General features: G+C 39.8%; 1 protein-coding gene across 3 annotated transcripts; it reads left to right on the top strand.

Moving 5' to 3' along the window:
• Window positions 1-24: 24 nt before the first annotated feature.
• tasor2 (transcription activation suppressor family member 2) lies at window positions 25-19,649 on the top strand. Of its 3 annotated transcripts, none has more exons than XM_034535260.1 (23): window positions 25-479; window positions 763-911; window positions 1,041-1,136; window positions 1,225-1,297; window positions 2,612-2,703; window positions 2,802-2,939; window positions 3,085-3,218; window positions 3,309-3,325; window positions 3,560-3,659; window positions 3,775-3,869; window positions 4,002-4,108; window positions 4,531-4,603; window positions 4,739-4,810; window positions 4,902-7,049; window positions 7,435-8,188; window positions 8,395-8,842; window positions 9,077-9,211; window positions 11,340-15,884; window positions 17,039-17,161; window positions 17,706-17,859; window positions 17,966-18,071; window positions 18,380-18,561; window positions 18,834-18,954. In XM_034535260.1, exons 1-23 carry the CDS (start codon window positions 446-448, stop codon window positions 18,929-18,931), a joined length of 9,873 nt encoding a protein of 3,290 aa, XP_034391151.1. In that variant the 5' UTR covers window positions 25-445; the 3' UTR covers window positions 18,932-18,954. The 3 variants fall into 3 exon arrangements, with proteins under 3 accessions (XP_034391151.1, XP_034391150.1, XP_034391152.1); XM_034535259.1 differs by lacking the exon at window positions 25-479 and adding an exon at window positions 508-656 and having other exon boundaries at window positions 18,834-19,649; XM_034535261.1 differs by lacking the exon at window positions 25-479 and adding an exon at window positions 509-656 and having other exon boundaries at window positions 7,873-8,188.
• The last annotated feature ends 451 nt before the right edge of the window (window positions 19,650-20,100 follow it).

Raw genomic sequence — 20,100 nt, forward strand, 5'->3', positions numbered from 1 at the left:
CCACACGCACACACACACGCAGGAGCAGAGAACCGCAAGCGCAGCTAGCTTCACTAACACGACCAGTTTGGTGGAGACTTTCAAGATGGAGGTTTCCCCTCGATAGGTTTCTGTTTCTATTTCGATACGGGACTGTTCACCCGCGGACCACCACCGTGTGAAGACCGAGGATCTGTCCTAATTAAAAGGACGTATTACCCGATATGAGTGGATTTAAGTGGATGTTTTTCTTTCTCCGCTTTCAGACTGGGGCTTATGTTCTGTAACTTCCTGGTTGTCGCATTAATATGTCAGTGGAAATTGCGGCGAAAGCTCAAGTTACTTCGAAAGGTTTCCCGGACGCAGGATTCATGGGACTGCATATGTCTTCTGTAATGTTCAACAACAGAGACAACTGTTTTCAACGTAGGCCGAAGGGAGAACGACAGATTTCATAAGTATTGCAATGGAAAGTGGGAATGGTGGTACCTCGAGTAAAGGTGACGAGCTTCTTTTTTTTTTTTTTTTTTTTTTCTTCTTCGCCTCTCCGCGTGTAACTTTCACTTTAAGATTAACAATAAACGTGCATCGAATATGTATTTGCCCCCAAACTGTTTGTGGGATTATGTATGATGAGACTAAAAGAAGGAAGCGTGCATTCGGTGTCGTGTGTCACGGTACACAAAGTCCTAGGCTTGTGAAACTTTTCCCTTTTTTGAAGAAAAGCGAAAACGCGATTTTGCTGTAATGCTAATGATTGTATTTTTTTGTGTATTCTTCCAGGTGTTTTAGTACCTGTCTCAGAACAATGTGACGTCTTTCAAAGCAGTATTTTGGCTCCACTTAAAAATGCGTATTTGTACGAGGAGTCAAAACAATCTTTCAGGTACAAGTCTGCTGTCTTGGTACAAAATCCAGCACTTGAAGAAAAGGTCAGTCCAAATCTTATTCCTCATTCACCAATATTTAGACGTCATTAAATATGTTCACCTTTTTTAATTATTAGTGTCAGAGGGTGTTCCAGCTTTCAAACTGGTCTCTTCTTTCTTCTCTTTTATCAGTATAATGCTTTCCGAGAAAAGAGAAGAGAAGTAGGTTATTCAGAGGAGGACCTGAAGGAATCTTATGGGTTTTTGCTGTTTGAAGATACCAACCAGGTAAAAACACTGAAACGCTGGTACACATGAGAAAACCATCATGCTCAAACAAATCCCAGTGATTATGCTCATTTGTATTTGTTTGAAGGCGAATGCACTAAGTGAAATTGGTGTGCTCCCTGGAAACAGCACATGTACAACTCTTGGAGATCCTTCGAAAGGTAAATAATGGTGATTTAAGTTTTTCCTCCTCTCATACTGCCTCTATGTAAACCCGTAGTGAGGTCACAGCGACATCTTAGTCCGGAGAGCTCTGACACGACCAACCTAGAGGTCATATTACAATGCAGGAAAGACCAAGTGGAGACCTAGAGGTCTAAACAACAGTTGTTGTAAAATATTACATGGTTTACTTACTAGTTACTTGATTAAAAATATATTACCTTGATGGCCTTATTCATGCATGCAGCCTGTCCAAAGTATCTGGAATGTAGATCGAGCTAAGGCAAGGTCCATGTTGAGAGTCTGGTTCACTAGTGCCTTTGAAAGTGAAAGCAAGTTAAATGGCTGTTTGAATGTATAAAAATGAAAGTGGAAGAATATCTGCTGGGAAACGGAAACTAAATGTTGGTGCACATGATAGGAATTCAGCATTTATTGTTGGTTTCCCTGTAGCTGTTTCCTTGTAACATAGCTCTAATTTAATTGTAACATAATTTCTATGATGTTTTGCTTTATAACTTCACATTTTAAATGTTTCCTTGCTATGGGTTGTTATGTTGCACTTCTCATCCTTGCCTCTTCTTCTCTGTTTAAGTTCCTGTGCTAATTGCAATGCTACTCACTATGAGAGACTTCCTCAAATACCTTCACATAACAGACGCGTTTATTGAGTCAAACACATCCTGCCAAAGCAGGTTTTATGTTTGACTCTTTGTTAAGACTCCTACATTTAGACTTGCAACCTGTGAAAACTTCACTGAATGGACTCATTGTCAGGTTTCTTATTTATGCGCATTCATATGTCAATGTATTTTAATAAAGTCCTCACCAAGATACATCCAAAGTAGTGAAAGTAACTTATTAAAATCCTATCATCTGGTGACCATTAGAGGTACTGTCTGCTGTTGGGAGATTACACTTTCTCCTTGTGGAATCAATACAGTTTGTTGATTTGCCTTCTGGGAACTAAGAATTAAAAGCTTGATTATTAGTGCGAGTAAACTTTTGTCTTTTGTCTAAAGTATCAAAGTTTTCACTCCTGGACTTTTTTTATCTTAAAATCTCTTGTGAAGAGAATGTATTCATAATGGCTTAATGTAACATTGTTTTGAGTTCACGTTCAACTTGCAGTGGGTGAGGCTATTCAGATGTTAATGGTGTGGTGTGTCCTTGACAGCTGTGACACATTTGTCTTTCAGGGTGTGGCGTTGCTGCTGTAGGACATTCAGTTATTTGGAAAGGCACGTTGAAGTTATGAATTAATTATTATAATTTAACTCTCATTAAGTTAAGTTTTTTTTGTGTTTACTCAGGTGTTTACATATCAATGTACTCTGACTGTCTGGATCTTAACCGCTGGTATCATGGGAAGTCTGGATACGTTGCCATCATCAGGCTGACAAAGGTATTGGGGAGAGAAATAAATAGTTGTCATTGTGTTTTTACAAAAAAAAACTAAACAATTAATGAACAACATCATTGTCCTTTTGTTGTTATCAACAGGGTAGAGTTAAAAGGGTTTTAGAGAACTACACCCAGAACTTCACTGCGCCCACTGTGGGGTTTGACTGTCATGTGTCCGAACAGTTGCCCTCAGTATCTTCCAAAACTAGCTCTTTTCTTGCCTTTGAGAGAACTCAGGTAAATAGAGGCATTTAGCTAGTGATGGAAAAACATGCAATTTGTCTTTCTTAGCAGTCAGTATGTTGACACATCTAAATGTTGATAAGCAAAGCATGGGCATAGACACCAGGCAGCTCAAGTGTGTCTTGTTGTATCCCTGCAGTATTACATGTATGAGCTGCTAGATGATGGAAGAAATGTGACGACTCAATCTCCCAGCGCTGCCTGTCCTATTGCCATTGTGTCATTTTCATATACGGATACCAAAGCAACACTCGAAGCATCACAGGAGAAAAGGTACTCACTTCAGCAACTCAACTATGTTCAATTTGTATGAAATGGAATTTAAGTCAGGTTGATTAATTGTTTCTTGATTTCTCTTTTCAGTGAGGAGAAAAAAATCGGTAAGTAACATGTAATTAAAGGCAAACCTAGTGTTTCGCCATACATATTGCTGTCAAAAAGAAATACAATAGCACTTCCAAGAGGTTTGGCACAATAAACAGCTCATATACAGCTACTGTCTAGTGAATAGATACATTGCAATATTTTAAAACAATATTCTTACACCAATATCCATTTACTGACAAAGTAAAAACTGTTATATAATTGTTTTATTTCATTTTTTCTTCCCCCAGTTTGTCAATACTTTCCGTGGAGGGGTCAGCTTCAAATAGGCCCGCAGGTCTATGAGGTTGGGCTGCGATCTACAGCAGGGGCCTTGATTCCTGCCGTACTGTAAGTTAAGATGTGCACATAGGAAATGCACACATTTTTTTATTCTTGAATGTCTTATATCATTTTGTTTATTTTGTACCTATTGTCTGTGCGTTGTCTTGTCTTTCCATTTAAGGCCACCCATTGTTGAAATACGCAGAGTCATTTCCATGTTGAATCTGCGACAGCTGCTGCCAAGGGCGGTCTTTGAAACCTGCTTTTATGGAGAAGGTGTGCTATGAGAAAATTGAAAAAAATTAGCCATATTTCACAAGAGTTACATCTTCAAGGAATGTCTCAACACAATTCTTTGATGTATTGAACATTTCATTAATGAGTTTGGCTCTTTCTTATGTCTTTTAGTCTTTCTGGATGGCTTATACTTCAGTCTGTGTGAGTTGGTGTCTTCTGAGGTTGAGGAAACCCACTCTCTCTCTTTACTTCTGCGGGAGATCAAGGAGAAAGATCTTGTGAGTTTTTGTTTATAGTCATCCAGACATTGCAGTGCTTATTCAGTCATTCCATAAAAAAAATAGTCACAAATATGCGTCACAATTATTAGAGCTCAAAGTTGTGTTTTATTCGGTTTGTCTAAAAGTGAGCAACCAAAAGTATACCATTTAAACTGATATCAAATGCAGAAAACAAGACAAACCCTAACATTAACACAATTGTTATGAGCAAATGATTGGTGTTTTTTATCAAATATTGACAAACTATGAATTGATTCTTTAAATTGTTCATCATTTTCTCTGTCTAGTTTGTAGTCTTTAGCTTCCGCAGTCTTTTTAAAAATTTTTATTTTTTTTATTGTGCTACGTTATAATGTTTTTGTTGAATTTACTTGCTATCTAACATCCAAAAACTGACAAAAATGCTCATTCACCCACAGGCTCTCACTATTCAGCTGAATGATGGTGGTTTTCTCATCCTGTTGCACTCCTCCCATTTCCTCAAATATGATGGTAAGATATTAAAATTATGACGGAGCACTATGCTGTCAGTTACACAAAAAAACTTGTTGATTTCTATCTCTTTTTAACAAACACGATTCAGCTTCATATCGGCTACATTGAGACATTTTTGCTTTGTTTTTTCAGATACTGGGTCCAGTGCTACTGATGTCCTGCAGGGCATGTTTGTGTTTCCAAACTCACAAGTCATACAGAGAGGTGATTACAGCATATGTTAACAGTGGATGTTGATATTTTTTATAAATACAAAGCAAAGATTTAACAGGTACACTTTCTACATTTTTCACAGACACTAAATTTCGAGAGAGAAAGTTTGCCATGTCATCTGAAATCCGGCAGGTTCTACCAGTGCTAAGTTATGCAGAGGCCGAAGTTGAGAAAACACCTTTTGACCCAAGTGAAGAATTCTGTGAAGTCTTGGCGCAGCATATGCAGACTTACGCAGCACTGATCAATCCTGGGTTGGCATCAAGTCCCACAAGAGAAGTCAGCATCTTTCCTGATCAGTATGATGTGCCGGATGCTCACAAGCACCTCTACTCATCTCCGGAGTGGACTAACAAGGCATGGCAGAGCTTCAGGTCATACCTGAACAAACCAGACTCTTTTCAACTGCCAGTGTCCAAGGCTTCAGAAATCCTGGCAGCTGGACAAGAGGAGAGAATGGAAGACCTTGATGATGATGTCTACATCTGTCTCTCATCTCCTGAGGAGCAACCAGACAAATCTGTTAGCATGGAGTCAGAAGACCAGTTGACAGTCCAGATATCTCCTGTAAACAGTGAAACACCTGTGGACAGTTGTATAACAAACACAGAATCACAAGTTGACTTCATAACTGTGCCACAAAATGTTGTACCAGATGATGTGCAAGTTGGAGATACAAGCAAAGACACTGCCAAATCTGAGCTGAGCGTGCTAAATAAAACTGATGACATGGGGGCAAAAAATCTCCTGACTCCTTCTACATCAGATGACCTTCCTGCAGAGCTGATTGTCAGCATTACTTCAGCAGAGCAAACTATCACTAATGAGGGTTTAAGTATGATTAGTACTGTGTCTGCCACAAAGCAAAATTACTTTCAGCTTTCTGTTTTTTCAACAGCCAAATTACAAACAGAAGAAGTGAACTGTCGGAAGGAGGTGAATGTTGCACCCAAAAAGTTTTTGGATTGTCCCGGGTTCACAAAAAACAAACGGAGGGGACGCAGGGGACATTACAAAAGTCGGAAGAAGGTATCTAAAGCTTGCGTTGAAACTCCCAGTTTACAAATACCAGTGGAGGATGACAACTTGAAGAGTCGGAAGGAATTCCGGGCAAAGGGATCATCAGGCCACCCTAAGTTCAGTCCTCCTTCCAATGTTGATCGAAGGAAAGTACAAATGCGAATGTGCAAATTTAGACAACTATCAATAAATGAAAAGGTAAACTCGGCTTCTATTGGATTAGCAGTACCAGATGAGAAAAAAACAGACCCTGGACAGCAGAGCTTGGAAAGCACAATTTCTATGGACATTGAAGCTTATCCTCTGAGGAAGAAAACGGAGCGCTGGGACTTAAAGCCGGTCATCAGCGAATGTGGAAGAATTTTGGTTCCTCATGGCTCTGTAGATTTTGCTGATCAGATTAAGTTTTTAAAGGATAAACTTCAATCTACAAAAGATGAACAGTGTCTTGAAAAAATGTTGATTGATACCTTTGTGAATGACTCGGATGAAATAGTGCAAGAGTCCGATCCTACTCAGGAGACAGCAGTGGGCAAAACAGAGGCCACAACATCCAAGGATGGAGGGAACCATCTTCAACGTGTTGTCAACAATGTTATTCCTGGACACAGCATTTTAGTACCGTCAGATGATGGCAAGGGTTCATTGATTTTGAATTCAGAGAGTAGTGAGCATTTTTCAAGGACTGATGGCACAGCAACTCCTCCCTCGGAAGCAGTTAAAGAAAAACACACTGATACCCTCTCCCCGGGAAAGATTGCAAAAAAGGGTGAATTTCTGTTGAGTAAATTAAAATCAGTTCTTCTACGAGGAAAGAGAAAAACTGATCTCCTCGTCTCAGAGGAAACGACTGCAGATACTGCCCAAGACACTGAACCCTGTCTCAAGAAGGGCAAAGTTGACTTACAAGCTAGGAACCTGAAGAGTAATTATACAATTACAAGTGTCCAGGATACCAATGTGTGTGTCAAGGAAGTTTCAAAGATGCTTTCAGTTGACCCTATTTTTGCATATGCATTAGGACTGACCCCTAGAGAGACAGTAGATAAGATACCGAAAACCGACGGTCGAGATATTCAACAAGAGCAAACTGTTTTAGACAAACAACTTCAAATCATACACAGGCCTCCACCAATCTTTCCGCGAAGGGGAAGGATTAAAACGCTCAAAAAGCATCAAGGCATCTCTACGGAATATGTTAAACAGAAATGTAAGTCATATCTATACATTTCTGCATGATTCTTATGATTTGTAACATCTCGGTATTGAGCATGCCATCAAAACTAAGTGACCCTTTTCTTGGATCTGTTACCTCTGCATCTGTCCTTAGCATTGCTTTGCTTTGCTAAGTCTTTGCAAGTTCTTCATTTAATGTTGCTTTCTTCTGGCTTGTGCTACATTTTGCCTATCCTATACATCTGCACCCAAATGTGGCGTTATTGGCTTTTTCAACCAATCCCTTTTGTTTGAAACGATGACATAGTTTACAAGTTGGTGACAGTTTCCTGATAGTAATACATTAGTATATTTCAAATGCTTTCAATGTGCTACTTTTATTTTCATTCTCTTTTCTCTCCTCTGTTTTGTCTTCACAGGGTGGTTGCATTTTCAAACCCCAACTTGTATTGCCAGTGAAAAACACAAATTCAAAGAGTGTACTAGGGCTAATTCTGTCAGGAAGACTGTTAAGAAAAAAATTAACAGTGCTTGCTCATCTACAGATGCTTTGAGCTTACTTGCTGACTTGGCACTCAGTGCCAATAATGACCAGGTTCCACCACAACCAGACCCAGCACTTGAAAGAAAAACTGAGACAAGTTTGAAGAAGTGTGACCTTTCGAAAGATCATACCAGTGCTGAGCAAGAGTCAGTTCTTCATTCTCTGCTTAGACAGCCTGCTGCTAGACCCATGCGGCCTCTTGAGTCTACTTCACCAAACCATCTTGTGGAAGTCAGTGAATGGGTTGGTTTGGTATCTAAAGAACATGCTTACTCATTGCCCCCGTCTTCCTCTCTACTGTTGGGTTTGCCAGGTACACCTTTCCAGGTATCCCCTTTAAGTGGTTCTACTAGACTGCTGCGCCATCACCATACAATGTATGGCAATGAAATTAAAACTCTACCTCCTTCTGTCGGAAAGGAAGACAGTAGTGAACAAAACCACAGAACTCCAGAATACCTGAAAAAACACTTGGTGCGCAGAAGAAAGTTCAGACACTCCCGCACCTTTGTTAACAAGGATGGATCTATCCAAGTCACAAAGCAATGGAAAGAAAACTATGACTTTGATCTGGACAGCAAGTTTTCAAATGACTCTAAGGATAGAACTATCGTCCGAGCTTTACATGGGTATGTACATTGTATTACTTATTTATACAAGGAATCTCAACATAATAGTAAAAAATGTATCTTTAGACTTCACATCATTTTAGTGCTATACTTGTTTATCTAGTTGACAATGGTCATGCTGTCAATATGTGGTAAAGTTGAGATGTGATGATCATCACTTACTCAACTGAAAGAGCTAATTGTTGTGCATTTCACATCTTTGATAGCCCTTGGGATTTCTCCATGCAAGACACCAGTGAAGAGGTGCGGCTCATCGTCCACATGTGGATAGGTCTGTTCTACAGCCGGTCAACATCCAGGTTCTTTAATCTTGACTCATCCCCATTTTCAGAAGAGAGTGATTCTTTGTCCATTGAAATGGCATCGGCTCAAGCTCCGTTTGAGCTCAAGGCCAATTCATTTGCACCTTTCCCGAGTATTACAGACACTTCGATTTCAAAGATTTTGGACTTCAGCAAAAAAGAAGACTCTATGTTGGACCAAGGATCGGGGATTTTGGATTTGTCACTAAGAAACACCAATGCAGAGATTGTCAGTCCAGATCCACAAGCAAAAAGAAAAGAGACTTTTGCGTCCATTGATCGGAAAGAAGCAAGTGAAATATTAAACGCACTCAAGTCATCTGTGGGACCACAGGAGGCAAATGCAATACAGGTTGGGATCCAATCGTAATGTTACATTAAAGACAAACTATTATGCATTTCATGTTTTTGTCCAATGGTATTTTGAATATAAAACAATTACATGATATGTTTTGTTTGCAGTAATGGATACTTTGATTGACAATCTACCAGGTTCTACTGTACCACCATCTGATATAAACACTCTGAAAAGCTATTTGGCACATAAGAACAAACATAATGGTGGCTTTCCTTTTATTCTCATCAGCATACAAGGCATTACCACAAGGCAAGCCCCCTGGATGACATCAGCCAAGGAGAGTCAAGCTTCTATCCAGGACCTGAGAGATGTGCCCAACTATGTATAGTTGGTGCTATTCTGCCTCAACCCCTTCCACCAAAGGTGACATTCCACATACTGATTGCTGGTTTCAGTGGTTAGTGATCAACTAGACAAGGCCTTCACATTTGCCTGCTGCCAAACGACCCATGTACTATACCATTCCTTTCTGTCTGGGTGGTGACCCCTAAACAAAAGGCCCTTCCTATTTTTATGGGGGAGGGGGGAACTGAGGCACGGTCCAGCCCCAGCTGATAGGCAATCCTCTAAAGACTTTTCTCCGGGGCGTAGCCCATTTTCCATATTCTGGATACGGTGGCTATGTCCTATTTTGGCTTTCTCATAAGGGTGTTCAAATCACTCCTTTTCTGGCCTAGAGACATGGGTCAATTGGCAATGGGAGACCCTTCCAATAACTATTGTCCCTGACAACACAGCTCCCAAGCAAACACCTCAATCATCAATGCATACTCATGGAAGAGCAGAAATAGATTATCTGCAGTTGATGCTTCAGAGATATCCAATCACATATTTTATCCTTAATCTTACCCAATGGGTAATCTAATGGATGTCCATCCCATCTTCTGATGCCCCCAATGGTTTGCACTGTACAAACCATACTCTAGAACAGGGGTGGCCAACTAGTCAGAGACTAAGAGCCACTTTTTTTTCTGTGTTACTGCAAAGAGCCACATCATACACATGGGTACACATGAACATCATCTTTTAATCATGTATGCACGCATACACAGACCTCTGCTCAGCCAGATCTAATGAAAATAACCACACCAACATGATAATATCAGTAATTTTCAACAGTTAACGTGTGCACTGTCTCACACACACACAAACTCTCAGTTCAAGCAAGTCCACAAACAATAATAGAATAATTTTCAATAACATCTTTCTCTTACTATGCTGCTTAGTGAGACTTCTGGCATTCCTTATCTTGAACAATCCTCTTCAAATCGTCTCCAGGAGCCAAGATTTCAAAGGCGTCAATGAGGCATTTTTTAATGAAGTCCCCTTCGTTGTGTGGCTTTTTAGCCCGTGCTATGTTCCAAGCCAGCTGATATGATGCAAGCGTTACGGTCTCCGAGTGTTTCGTACATTTTTGGAAAAACTGCACCTGCTTTTCTGCCTGGCTTTTCAAAGCGACCAACTTGTTCTTGCGAAGTTCAGTCCCTTTTGGAAATTCCTGTTCGATGTTAGGGTGGAGTGAGCTGAAGTGACGCTGAAGATTTGAAGCTTTGAAATGCGCTAATGCTGCGTGACATATAAGGCAGATCGGCATGCCATTACGTTTAACAAAAAAATATAAACTCTCCCACTCTGGCAAAAACGTCCTGTGTTCTTCTTCATATTTTCGTTTGGCTGTGCTTTTTTTCCCTGTCATTTCAAGAGGTAACTTGACGGAAATTGTTTACAACACAAATGATGTCACACCAAAGATTCTCTCGTCGCTCGTTTGACGTCACTCAAACAGGCTTACATGGTCAGTGTGCCATCTAGCTGTAGGGGGAGTGAATGACAGCGCCAGCCAAGCATTTTTGACGCATGTCATGTGACAGCTCCTGAAGAGCCGCATGAAACTAGTTAAAGAGCCGCATGAGGCTCGCGAGCCGCGGGTTGGCCAGGCCTGCTCTAGAAAGAGTATTGAAGTTTGTGTACTCATTTCCAAGAGCCCTGTGCAGTGCCTGACATGTCTGTCTTGTGCCGCACTCTGGTGATGCACACATTTTCCAGATGGACTGTGCATACCATGGTGCTGATGTACTGTATGATTGCTACTCGGATTTAACCAACTGAAAAAGGAATGCCTGTATATATCTTATTTATTGTATCAGGGCTCTGTGTGATTGGTGGGTATAAAATGGATAAGTGGACAGAAAAGCAAGGAAATTTAATGCCAAACTGGGTACTTTGATTATCACTGATGCATCCGCATGTATGGCAGCAACTATCTTCTTGAAGGAATTCTTAACCCTAAAATTGCCATTTCTATATCCAATGATAATTTTAAGGGTGAAGTATAGCTTTAATATCCAAATTATTTTATTACCCTTTCTAATTGTGATGTACAGTATTCATTGTTAGAAACCTTGAACAAGTCACGGTTTTCATGTGAACAAAAGCTATTTGTGCTTTATGTAATTCTAATCCTTATTCTGTTTTATTTTTATTCTTCCAGCATTCCAAAAAGATGGTACACTCCACAGAGATCATAAATGAGGTGAATGATGTCAGAAGGGCCTATGAAAATAAGAGGACTTGTACCCCATTGGAAAAAGCTGGGAGTCTGGAGCACACCGATGTATCATCTTGTAAAGGGGATGAAACGATTATTTCTGTACAAGAAGAAATGGAAAAGGTGTCCGTTCAGCCAGAAAATAATGAAACAGCGTCAGGAATTAGCTATGTGTTACATGGATACAACAATAAGAAGACGGATATGAAAGATGGGATAGAAAATTCAGAAGCGACAGAGATGAGTTTAGTACAAAAACATGAAAAGGATTCAGCCAAATCTGTAACAGACGAAGAGGTAGACTCCAACAGAGAAGCAGGTGATGTGCTTCATACAGTTGAGCATGATGAAACTGAATCCAAAGATGGGGAAAACTTGGAAGTGAAAGAAAAAGATGGGCGTCTGGAGCATACCGATGTACCATCTTGTAAAGAGGATGAAACGATCATTTCTGTACGAGAAGAAATGGAAAAGGTGTCCGTTCAGCAAGAAAATAATCAAATGGCTTCAGGAATTAGCCATGTGTTACATGGATACAACAATAAGAAGACGGATATGAAAGATGGGATCGAAAATTCAGAAGCTACAGAGATGAGTTTAGTACAAACAAATGAAAAGGATTCATCCAAATCTGTAACAGACGAAGAGGTAGACTCCAACAGAGAAGTAGGTGATGTGCTTCATACAGTTGAGCATGCTGAAACTGAATCCAAAGATGGGGAAAACTGGGACGTGAAAGAAAAAGCTGGGAGTCTGGAGCACACCGATGTACCATCTTGTAAAGGGGATGAAACAATCATTTGTGTACGAGAAGAAATGGAAAAGGTGTCCGTTCAGCAAGAAAATAATCAAACGGCTTCAGGAATTAGCCATGTGTTACATGGATACAACAATAAGAAGATGGATACGAAAGATGGGATAGAAAATTCAGAAGCGACAGAGATGAGTTTAGTACAAAAACATGAAAAGGATTCATCCAAATCTGTAACAGACGAAGAGGTAGACTCCAACAGAGAAGTAGGTGATGTGCTTCATACAGTTGAGCATGCTGAAACTGAATCCAAAGATGGGGAAAACTGGGACGTGAAAGAAAAAGCTGGGAGTCTGGAGCACACCGATGTACCATCTTGTAAAGGGGATGAAACAATCATTTGTGTACGAGAAGAAATGGAAAAGGTGTCCGTTCAGCAAGAAAATAATCAAACGGCTTCAGGAATTAGCCATGTGTTACATGGATACAACAATAAGAAGATGGATACGAAAGATGGGATAGAAAATTCAGAAGCGACAGAGATTAGTTTAGTACAAAAACATGAAAAGCATTCATCCAAATCTGTAACAGACAAAGAGGTAGACTCCAACAGAGAAACAGTTGATGTGCTTCATACAGTTGAGCATGATGAAACTGAATCCAAAGATGGGGAAAACTGGGAAGTGAAACAAAAGCCATATCAAGAAGGCAATGTAAAACAGTCTCCAGAAGTGATTCATGCAAATGAGGATCCAACAAACGAAGAATTGGGTGTTGTGTGCAATGGAAATGTTTTGGAAAATGAGAATCAGTTACCTACAGAGGAGCTGAAAGCAGTTTCACCAGACAAGACTGAAAATGTAAATGACGATGTGGAAGTGATGAAAGCTGAAGATCACATTGGAAAAGAAGATCGACTTTGTGAGAAAGACAGTTGTGTTTCACCTGTGCAAACTGACAGGGATTTGAGTGAACAACCAGTACCTATGATGTTTGATGGCCCAGACTCGGTAAAGATGGATTGCATCACGGAAAGTAATCCAGAACCACCATTGGATGAGCAACCACCTCAAGCTGACAACAAAGAAGGTGCTTGCAATGCTTTGCAGTTAAGAAACCTGTGTGCAAACGGTAGTGCAAATGACCATGCCATTTCAGAAAAATGTACTCATGCTCCATCAAAAATGAATCCTTTTTCGGAAGAACCTGCAGTTGAGAATCGTTTAGAAAAGGATATTTATTTAGCAGATAAGGTACATTATCAGAAGCTAGAATTACCCATGTCTGATGACAACAAGTGCAAAGATGGGCCTATTCCCCAGACAAATGACAAAGTAATGCCAAACTTCAATTGGAGTGGTGATGATGATGAAGATCTGGATACCAAATCAATTAAAGGAGAGCAAGAAGCTGATAACACAACTGAAAAAAATGTATTTCATCATCAGGCTCATTCCCCTCAGTGTGAAGCTGAAGAGGAACTGACTAAAGAAACAGATCTCAAACAGATCGATAAAACAAATGAGGCATTGGAAAAGATCCATAGTATGGTTGTAATTCCCTTTATTGGAATAGACACCTCTGGGGAGGATACAGTACAACCACACGATTCACACTCACAAAGTAAGGTTGAAGAAGTTGTTCAAGACCAGGATGAAATACCATTCATCAGTGAAACTACCTCCCATGAAACTGACCTACCTACAGGAGTATGCAGTGAATCTAAAATGGACGCTCAGAAGGCAGAACTGTCTGTTGGCAAAATATTACTATCAGTTATTGATGTTAGTAATACGAACCATCCGGGAACTGAGTCTGACGACCAGTGCGCCACCCCTACTATGGATGAAAAACCATATGTGTACTTAACTTGCTCTGCTTCTCCTCTGACTCAGAAACGTCTTAGCAGAGGCTCAACATCCATGAAGGATGAGATGTCTCACAGGTCTACAGTTAACTGTGACGCTAACCCTCATCACAATCTTCATCCTGATCTTGAACTAAGAACTCTAAGAGTTCTACAAAGTATAGACAAGTTCCTCTCCAAATCAAGCCACAGTGACACATCCAGCCAGATAGAAACCGCTGATATGAAACGCACTCTTGATGAAACCGCTAAACCCAGAAGCAAGAACATCACATCTTGCTTTTCCCCAAGCCATACCTCATTTAACTCTAATGACAAGATAATGAGCAATACAGCACCAGCTGTGGTGTCGGCCTCTACTTCACAAGAAATTAACACAGAATCCGCAGATCCCTTTCCTCTATCCCCGTTCAAAAGTAAATTAGAGGAAGTACTTGGTGTTAAGTTGCTGCTACTGAAAACTGAATCATCAGTTCAAGACTACTTTGAAAGAACAGATACGATACAGGAAACCTCCCCAGGGCAAGAATATGGTCAACCCTACATATCTGGTCCTTCTACTGAGAGTATGCAAGCTATCAACCTAAATGTTGACCAAGATATACATACAACTACATCACAGAAACATTTAAATCAACAACCACGTTCATACAGTCAGCGTCCTGTCATGGCAGTGAAACCATGTCAGAGTGATGAAAATCAAGGCATCTCTATAGACAGACAAATTGAAAACGCTGTAATGTCACATTTCTCCAAAGATAAGCAGACTGAAACCCCTAAAGTCACATACACCATACCCACTACCATGCTCTTGGTGAAAAACACAGAAAGTCCCAAGAGAACTTCTGAAGGAGTAAATGAGGTCAAGCAAGAGGCCAGTGAGCTTTCTACAAAGAGCAGTTGGTTATCAAATGTTAGTGACAGTAAGTCACAAGACATTTCAAAACTTAACAAAATACCCTCATCTCTACCTGGGCAGTCTTTTAAATCGGCAAACGGTTCCTATAAATTCAATGATGGAAACCAAGGTTCAGTTGAGAAAGTTGGGCAAACAATTAAAAAGAGCATTCAGATGATTCAGAAAGACTGCTCTGATGCATCAACTTCACATGCAGATAAACATGATGGTGCCATAATAGATGACAGTCTTTTCCTGGGACCTCAAAGCTCACTCATTTGTACGGTCTATAACACCACCCGGAAGAGATCTCATTCTTTTCTGGAGCAGGTTTCTCAGAGGTGCATACAAGATGACCTCACCGAGGCGTCGATGGAGCAGGAGTGCCTTATCTTCTCAGAAAAAATGAAACATCTTCTGAAAAGGAGTAAAAGGGGACCACTCAGTCAACTAGACATGCATGACAAACTGAATTTGTCTTGCGCCAGTCCTGTAACTGTGCACTTTTGCAGTTTAGAGGAGCAGGAGGATTCAGTGGATCAATTAAACACACATTTGAACACACGGTCACTTGTTGGACAGAAAATCAAGGTGCACATGCCTGAGAGGAAAGACCTGACTGAGAAAGAAAAGACTTTGCGTCTTCAAAACATTTCTCCAGGAACAGGGAACCCAATGGAACATGCTGGAGTTTCTGGTGTGACTTCAGAGTGTGCCAGTATGTACAGGGCAATGATGACTGATGTTTGTGCTGTCAAAAAGGTACCATCTAGACCTCAGCACTTCAGAATGGATAGAGGTTACCCAAAGACTGAACCTGGTAACCATTTTGACTTCTATGATCAAATGAAGAAAGAGCTGGACAAAAGTTTTCGCAGTAACCTGAATTCAGTTGTGAAGAAGTCCTGTAAAACAAAGTACAGATTCTACATATTAGTGACGTCAGATGATGCCTTCTTTGAGGAAACCAAGGTAAGATGAGTTTTCAACACACTTCCACTTGCAGAATTTCTATTGACAATGTTTCTTCAAGGATATACCATTTACAACTTGCATTTCTGAACTAACTAAAGTGATATGCCACCTAAAATGTAGTTGTTGACCATCTTACACTCCTCCGCTGTATAAATGGTTCCAGCACACATTAGTTTGATCCTCAACGGAGATCAGAGGTTGTGGTCAGCTTCGATTGAGGTTTGCACAGTGTAAATGTCCATTCAAACTTCTCAGACTAAGAATAAGCAATTAATCTGCTGTTCATCTGTATGATCAGTATGTTCCCACAGTTCCTCAAAATATGGCTATATATACTACTAAAGGAGTCCTCTCACATTATCCCCAAAATATACTTTCTTCTGTCCTAGCTTACTTTGTGGACAAACCAATGCTACACTTAGAAAAGTACTGTCACACATTTAGTGAACTTTTCTCTGATACTGTATTTCTATTTATTCCCGTTGGTTGCTTTAAAAACCAGCAATGGACTGGGAATGGCTGAGTTCTAGTTCATTGCTGTTAACATGATAAGATATATATACACATTTTCACTACAACCTAAATAAGGTGGCAGCTGGCAGGAGGGTGTTCGCCAGGATAACAACAGGAAGTTTCCTAATTCCTGTTGGCTACATTATATTTCAAGTCATTTCCATTCATTATTAGAGTATTATTACTGGAAACAACTCACCCATCTTTTAAGTAGTTACGTTTCCAGTCTGATATTGAGTGCTGATAGCTACGTGGTTTGTTTCCATGACGAAAGGTTGCTGTTGGGACAGGGTGTCACTCTCTGCAGCCGAGTTCTCTGCCATCATTAAGGTTGTTGATGAATAATTCCTTGTTCGGCTTAACCTAATTGTTACATTTCATTTTCAGTTAATGAAAGTGATTTTGTGGGACTTGCATCGTTTAGTGCATTTAGAGCGTGAGGTAGACGCAATCACAATAAAATATATTTTTTTATATTTGACTGTTTTCATCACTACATTTATTTGACCAGTTATTGTCGTTTACATATTTGCAATCACAAAATATTTTAAAGCAAGACAGGATTCATTTTTATGGAAAAAAGCTTATGGAAAATGGCTGTTAACATTTTGGACATTTCTTTCTTGATTTTCAAAAAGGCACAGTTGGAGGCTGAGGGCCACACTGCTGTACAGCCATTCCAGTTCTTCCTTGCTGAGGAAAGTTCTTCATCTCTACTCATCATCCTCAGGAATGAAGACATTGCAGAGCACATTTGTGAGGTAATGGATCAGCTGGTCAAAAAGAACACGACGGAAACAAAAATCTGTCTCCTTTGCCTCCTCCTAGTGCTCCTAATGGCAATTGGAAGATTCCTTTGCACCCAAATGAAAACAACCAATCAGAACCGAGAAGTCTCTGACGCAGTGATCATGGCTCAGTTAGCAACTATGAATTCCACAATTAAACTGTTAAACCAGGCAGCGTTGATCAAGAATTAATCAATATTTTGTTACTGCATTGCCCATAATATATATATATATATATATATATATATATATATATATATATATATATATATATATATATATATATATATAGTTTGACAGTCTGATAGTAATTCACGAGCCGTGATTGATAGCTGTGTTGAGACTCCTCGGCTCTAGTTGTTGTTTCTCTTCTGGTTGGGTGGAATCCTGCAAACACCATATTGAGAACTAGTGGGAGATTTTCTTTTCCATAGATAATCTGTTTTATACTTTGAACAAATATAATAAAATAGTTTTTTTTAATAATAGTTACCAATTGAGCTTTCTGCTATCTCAGGTCCCACATTTGCTCAAGCTGAAGACATCACCAGGTGTGCAGTTTGCTGGAATTGACGAACCGGATGATGTTGTGAACCTCACCCACCAGGAGCTCTTCACGAGGGGTGGCTTTATAATGTTCGACAGGGCAGCACTGGAGCCCCTCAGCCTTTGTATGTGCACTTTGTACTGACTAGCAACGTTTGAGTTTTTTTATATATATTTAGTCATGTCATCGTCCAGGTAAACTCATGATATACATTTCGTATGAATTTTAAGGCACCATGAAAAAAATGTCAGAAATCTTGCAAGAGTTCAGCGGAACGGGGAAGTGGAAGTGGATGATGCACTACGGAGACAGCCGTCGGCTGAAAGAAAATGCGAGGTAAGGGTTAGCTTTGGAAAAGTCACAACAAAAAACTCTTTGTTTCTCACTTCCCTGTATAGCGGTTACACAGGTTCTAGGTATTCCGGGTCTTTTTTCTTCTTTTTTTTACTGACTGGCCTCTTGGCAGCAACAACAGTGTTTTTCCATAATATTCTCTTCTATGTTTGAATTCATAGCTCTTTCACAGTTGCCATACAGAGTGTTTGCCATCCTTTTATAAAAGACTGATGGTGATTCTGCACTTTATAAAATCCTTTCTGCTCAAATGTTGCCTGTCTGAACATTATGTCTCTTCTCACATCCAGGTTAAGTGTAGAGGCGAAGGAGAAGAAGCACTTCCTCAACTTTTGCCTTGAAGCTGGACTATTGGAGGTCTTGCCTTATCATGAGTGTGACCTCATGTCAAGAGATCTGCCCGACTATCTCACGTGTTTGGTCCGTTTGCAGGTCCAGAATATATCGGCCCGTTACCCTGTTTTTATAACCGGTGAGACACTAATGCACAGATACACTTTACACTCACTGAGTCTCATGATATTGTGGGTGTATTTTGAAGGAGTTTAAAAAACATCTCTTGATAGGTAACAAAGATCAATGGCTTTCAGTACTTCAGTGCCTCAAAACGACCATGTTATTGGACATTATTCTCCATTCAGGCATTCTTTAAACCAATCAAAATCTTAAACAAATAGATGGCGCAGATAGCAGTAAGGGAGATGAAACATGATAAGGATTGACATGTTTTTCTTATTCTCACAGATGCAACAACAGACAGCGCATTTGGAAAGAATGGAATTTTAACGATGACTTTACAATCTTTCCTGACGTATTCTCCAAGCGAAACATTTACCGTCTGACCTCCACAAAGTCAGATAACACTCAAGCTTTGCAAAAACGCAACAATGAAAAACTCACTGGATGTGAGAAGAAACCTTAAACCTGCCATTGTATGGTGATTTCAAACATACTACATTGTATGTAGCAATAATTCTTGACTTGTTTTGTTTCATGTGTCCACTAAGTTATCATTTAGTTCCTGGATAGTGACACAAATGCCAATATACAGGCAGGTGTACTGTATATAATGTATGCATTTTGTAATATATTTTGTATTGTTTTTTTACAGTTCATACTTGGTGTTCTTTACAATCTTGATTTCTTACATTTGCAGCACAATCATTATTACTGTTTGTTGTAGGTACAGTTTGACAGCAAAGCTAAATCAGGCTGTTTTCAAATGGTGTATGTTTTATATATTTTAGTATAATACTGTTAACTGTTTCAGGTTCCTGATAGTGACCCTTAACTACAGAGTGTTGATAAGGAGCATCATTACTAAGAAATAAATATTTATATTTCACGACTCAAGCAATTTGACTGAGAATAAAGATGTTTCTTTAATTGTTTTGCTTTTAAGAAATCCCCCAGGCTGAGTCTGACGATGCATAGACCACCCTAACTGAAAAAAGACATATGACAATGTTAACAATGGAAGGATGAAATGGCCTGCTCCTCAAAGAGCAAATTAACTGTCTTTAAGATGTGTGTGTAGGCAAATTAAAACACTCAAACTTGCAATGGAAAATTATAAGTAAGAACTTTAACCAGAAGAGGGCCTCACTGAGAATACAAATCTCTTTGACAGGTGTCTGGACAAGAAGGCAGCAGCACGTCACACAGAGGTTGCGAAACCTTAAAGGTCATAATGTTACAATGAATTACAGAAAATGTGATTCGGAGATATGATCAGAAGGATAATATGAAATTTATCAAACTAGAAAGGTGCAATCAGTTGAGTGCAGATCTCCACAGGGTGTCTGCAACAACCATGGCTGTAATGTTTCATGGAATGACCCTCAGCTGTCTAATCCCCATGTCTAGACCGCAAGTGTATTAGACAGGTTTTTCATGTGCACGTCCTGCACAACAGATGAGCTGTTATTGTAATCTATGCAGTGGTCTGTACCGGCTCTGCAGGTGCACACCGTCCAAGAACCATAAAAGTGAGCAAACTGTTTTCCCCTAC

This window comes from Cyclopterus lumpus, chromosome 6, assembly GCF_009769545.1.
Source record: "Cyclopterus lumpus isolate fCycLum1 chromosome 6, fCycLum1.pri, whole genome shotgun sequence".
Classification (NCBI taxonomy): Eukaryota; Metazoa; Chordata; class Actinopteri; order Perciformes; family Cyclopteridae; genus Cyclopterus; species Cyclopterus lumpus.

What these genes read in the sequence shown, in the direction of transcription:
- tasor2 (XM_034535259.1), top strand. Translation starts at nt 605, where the DNA reads ATGTATGATGAGACTAAAAGAAGGAAGCGTGCATTCGGTGTCGTGTGT. An exon ending in GCCTTGATTCCTGCCGTACT is followed by an intron (nt 3,660 to 3,774) that starts GTAAGTTAAGAT and finishes TTTCCATTTAAG; the next exon opens with GCCACCCATTGTTGAAATAC. An exon ending in AGGAGGCAAATGCAATACAG is followed by an intron (nt 8,843 to 9,076) that starts GTTGGGATCCAA and finishes TATTCTCATCAG; the next exon opens with CATACAAGGCATTACCACAA.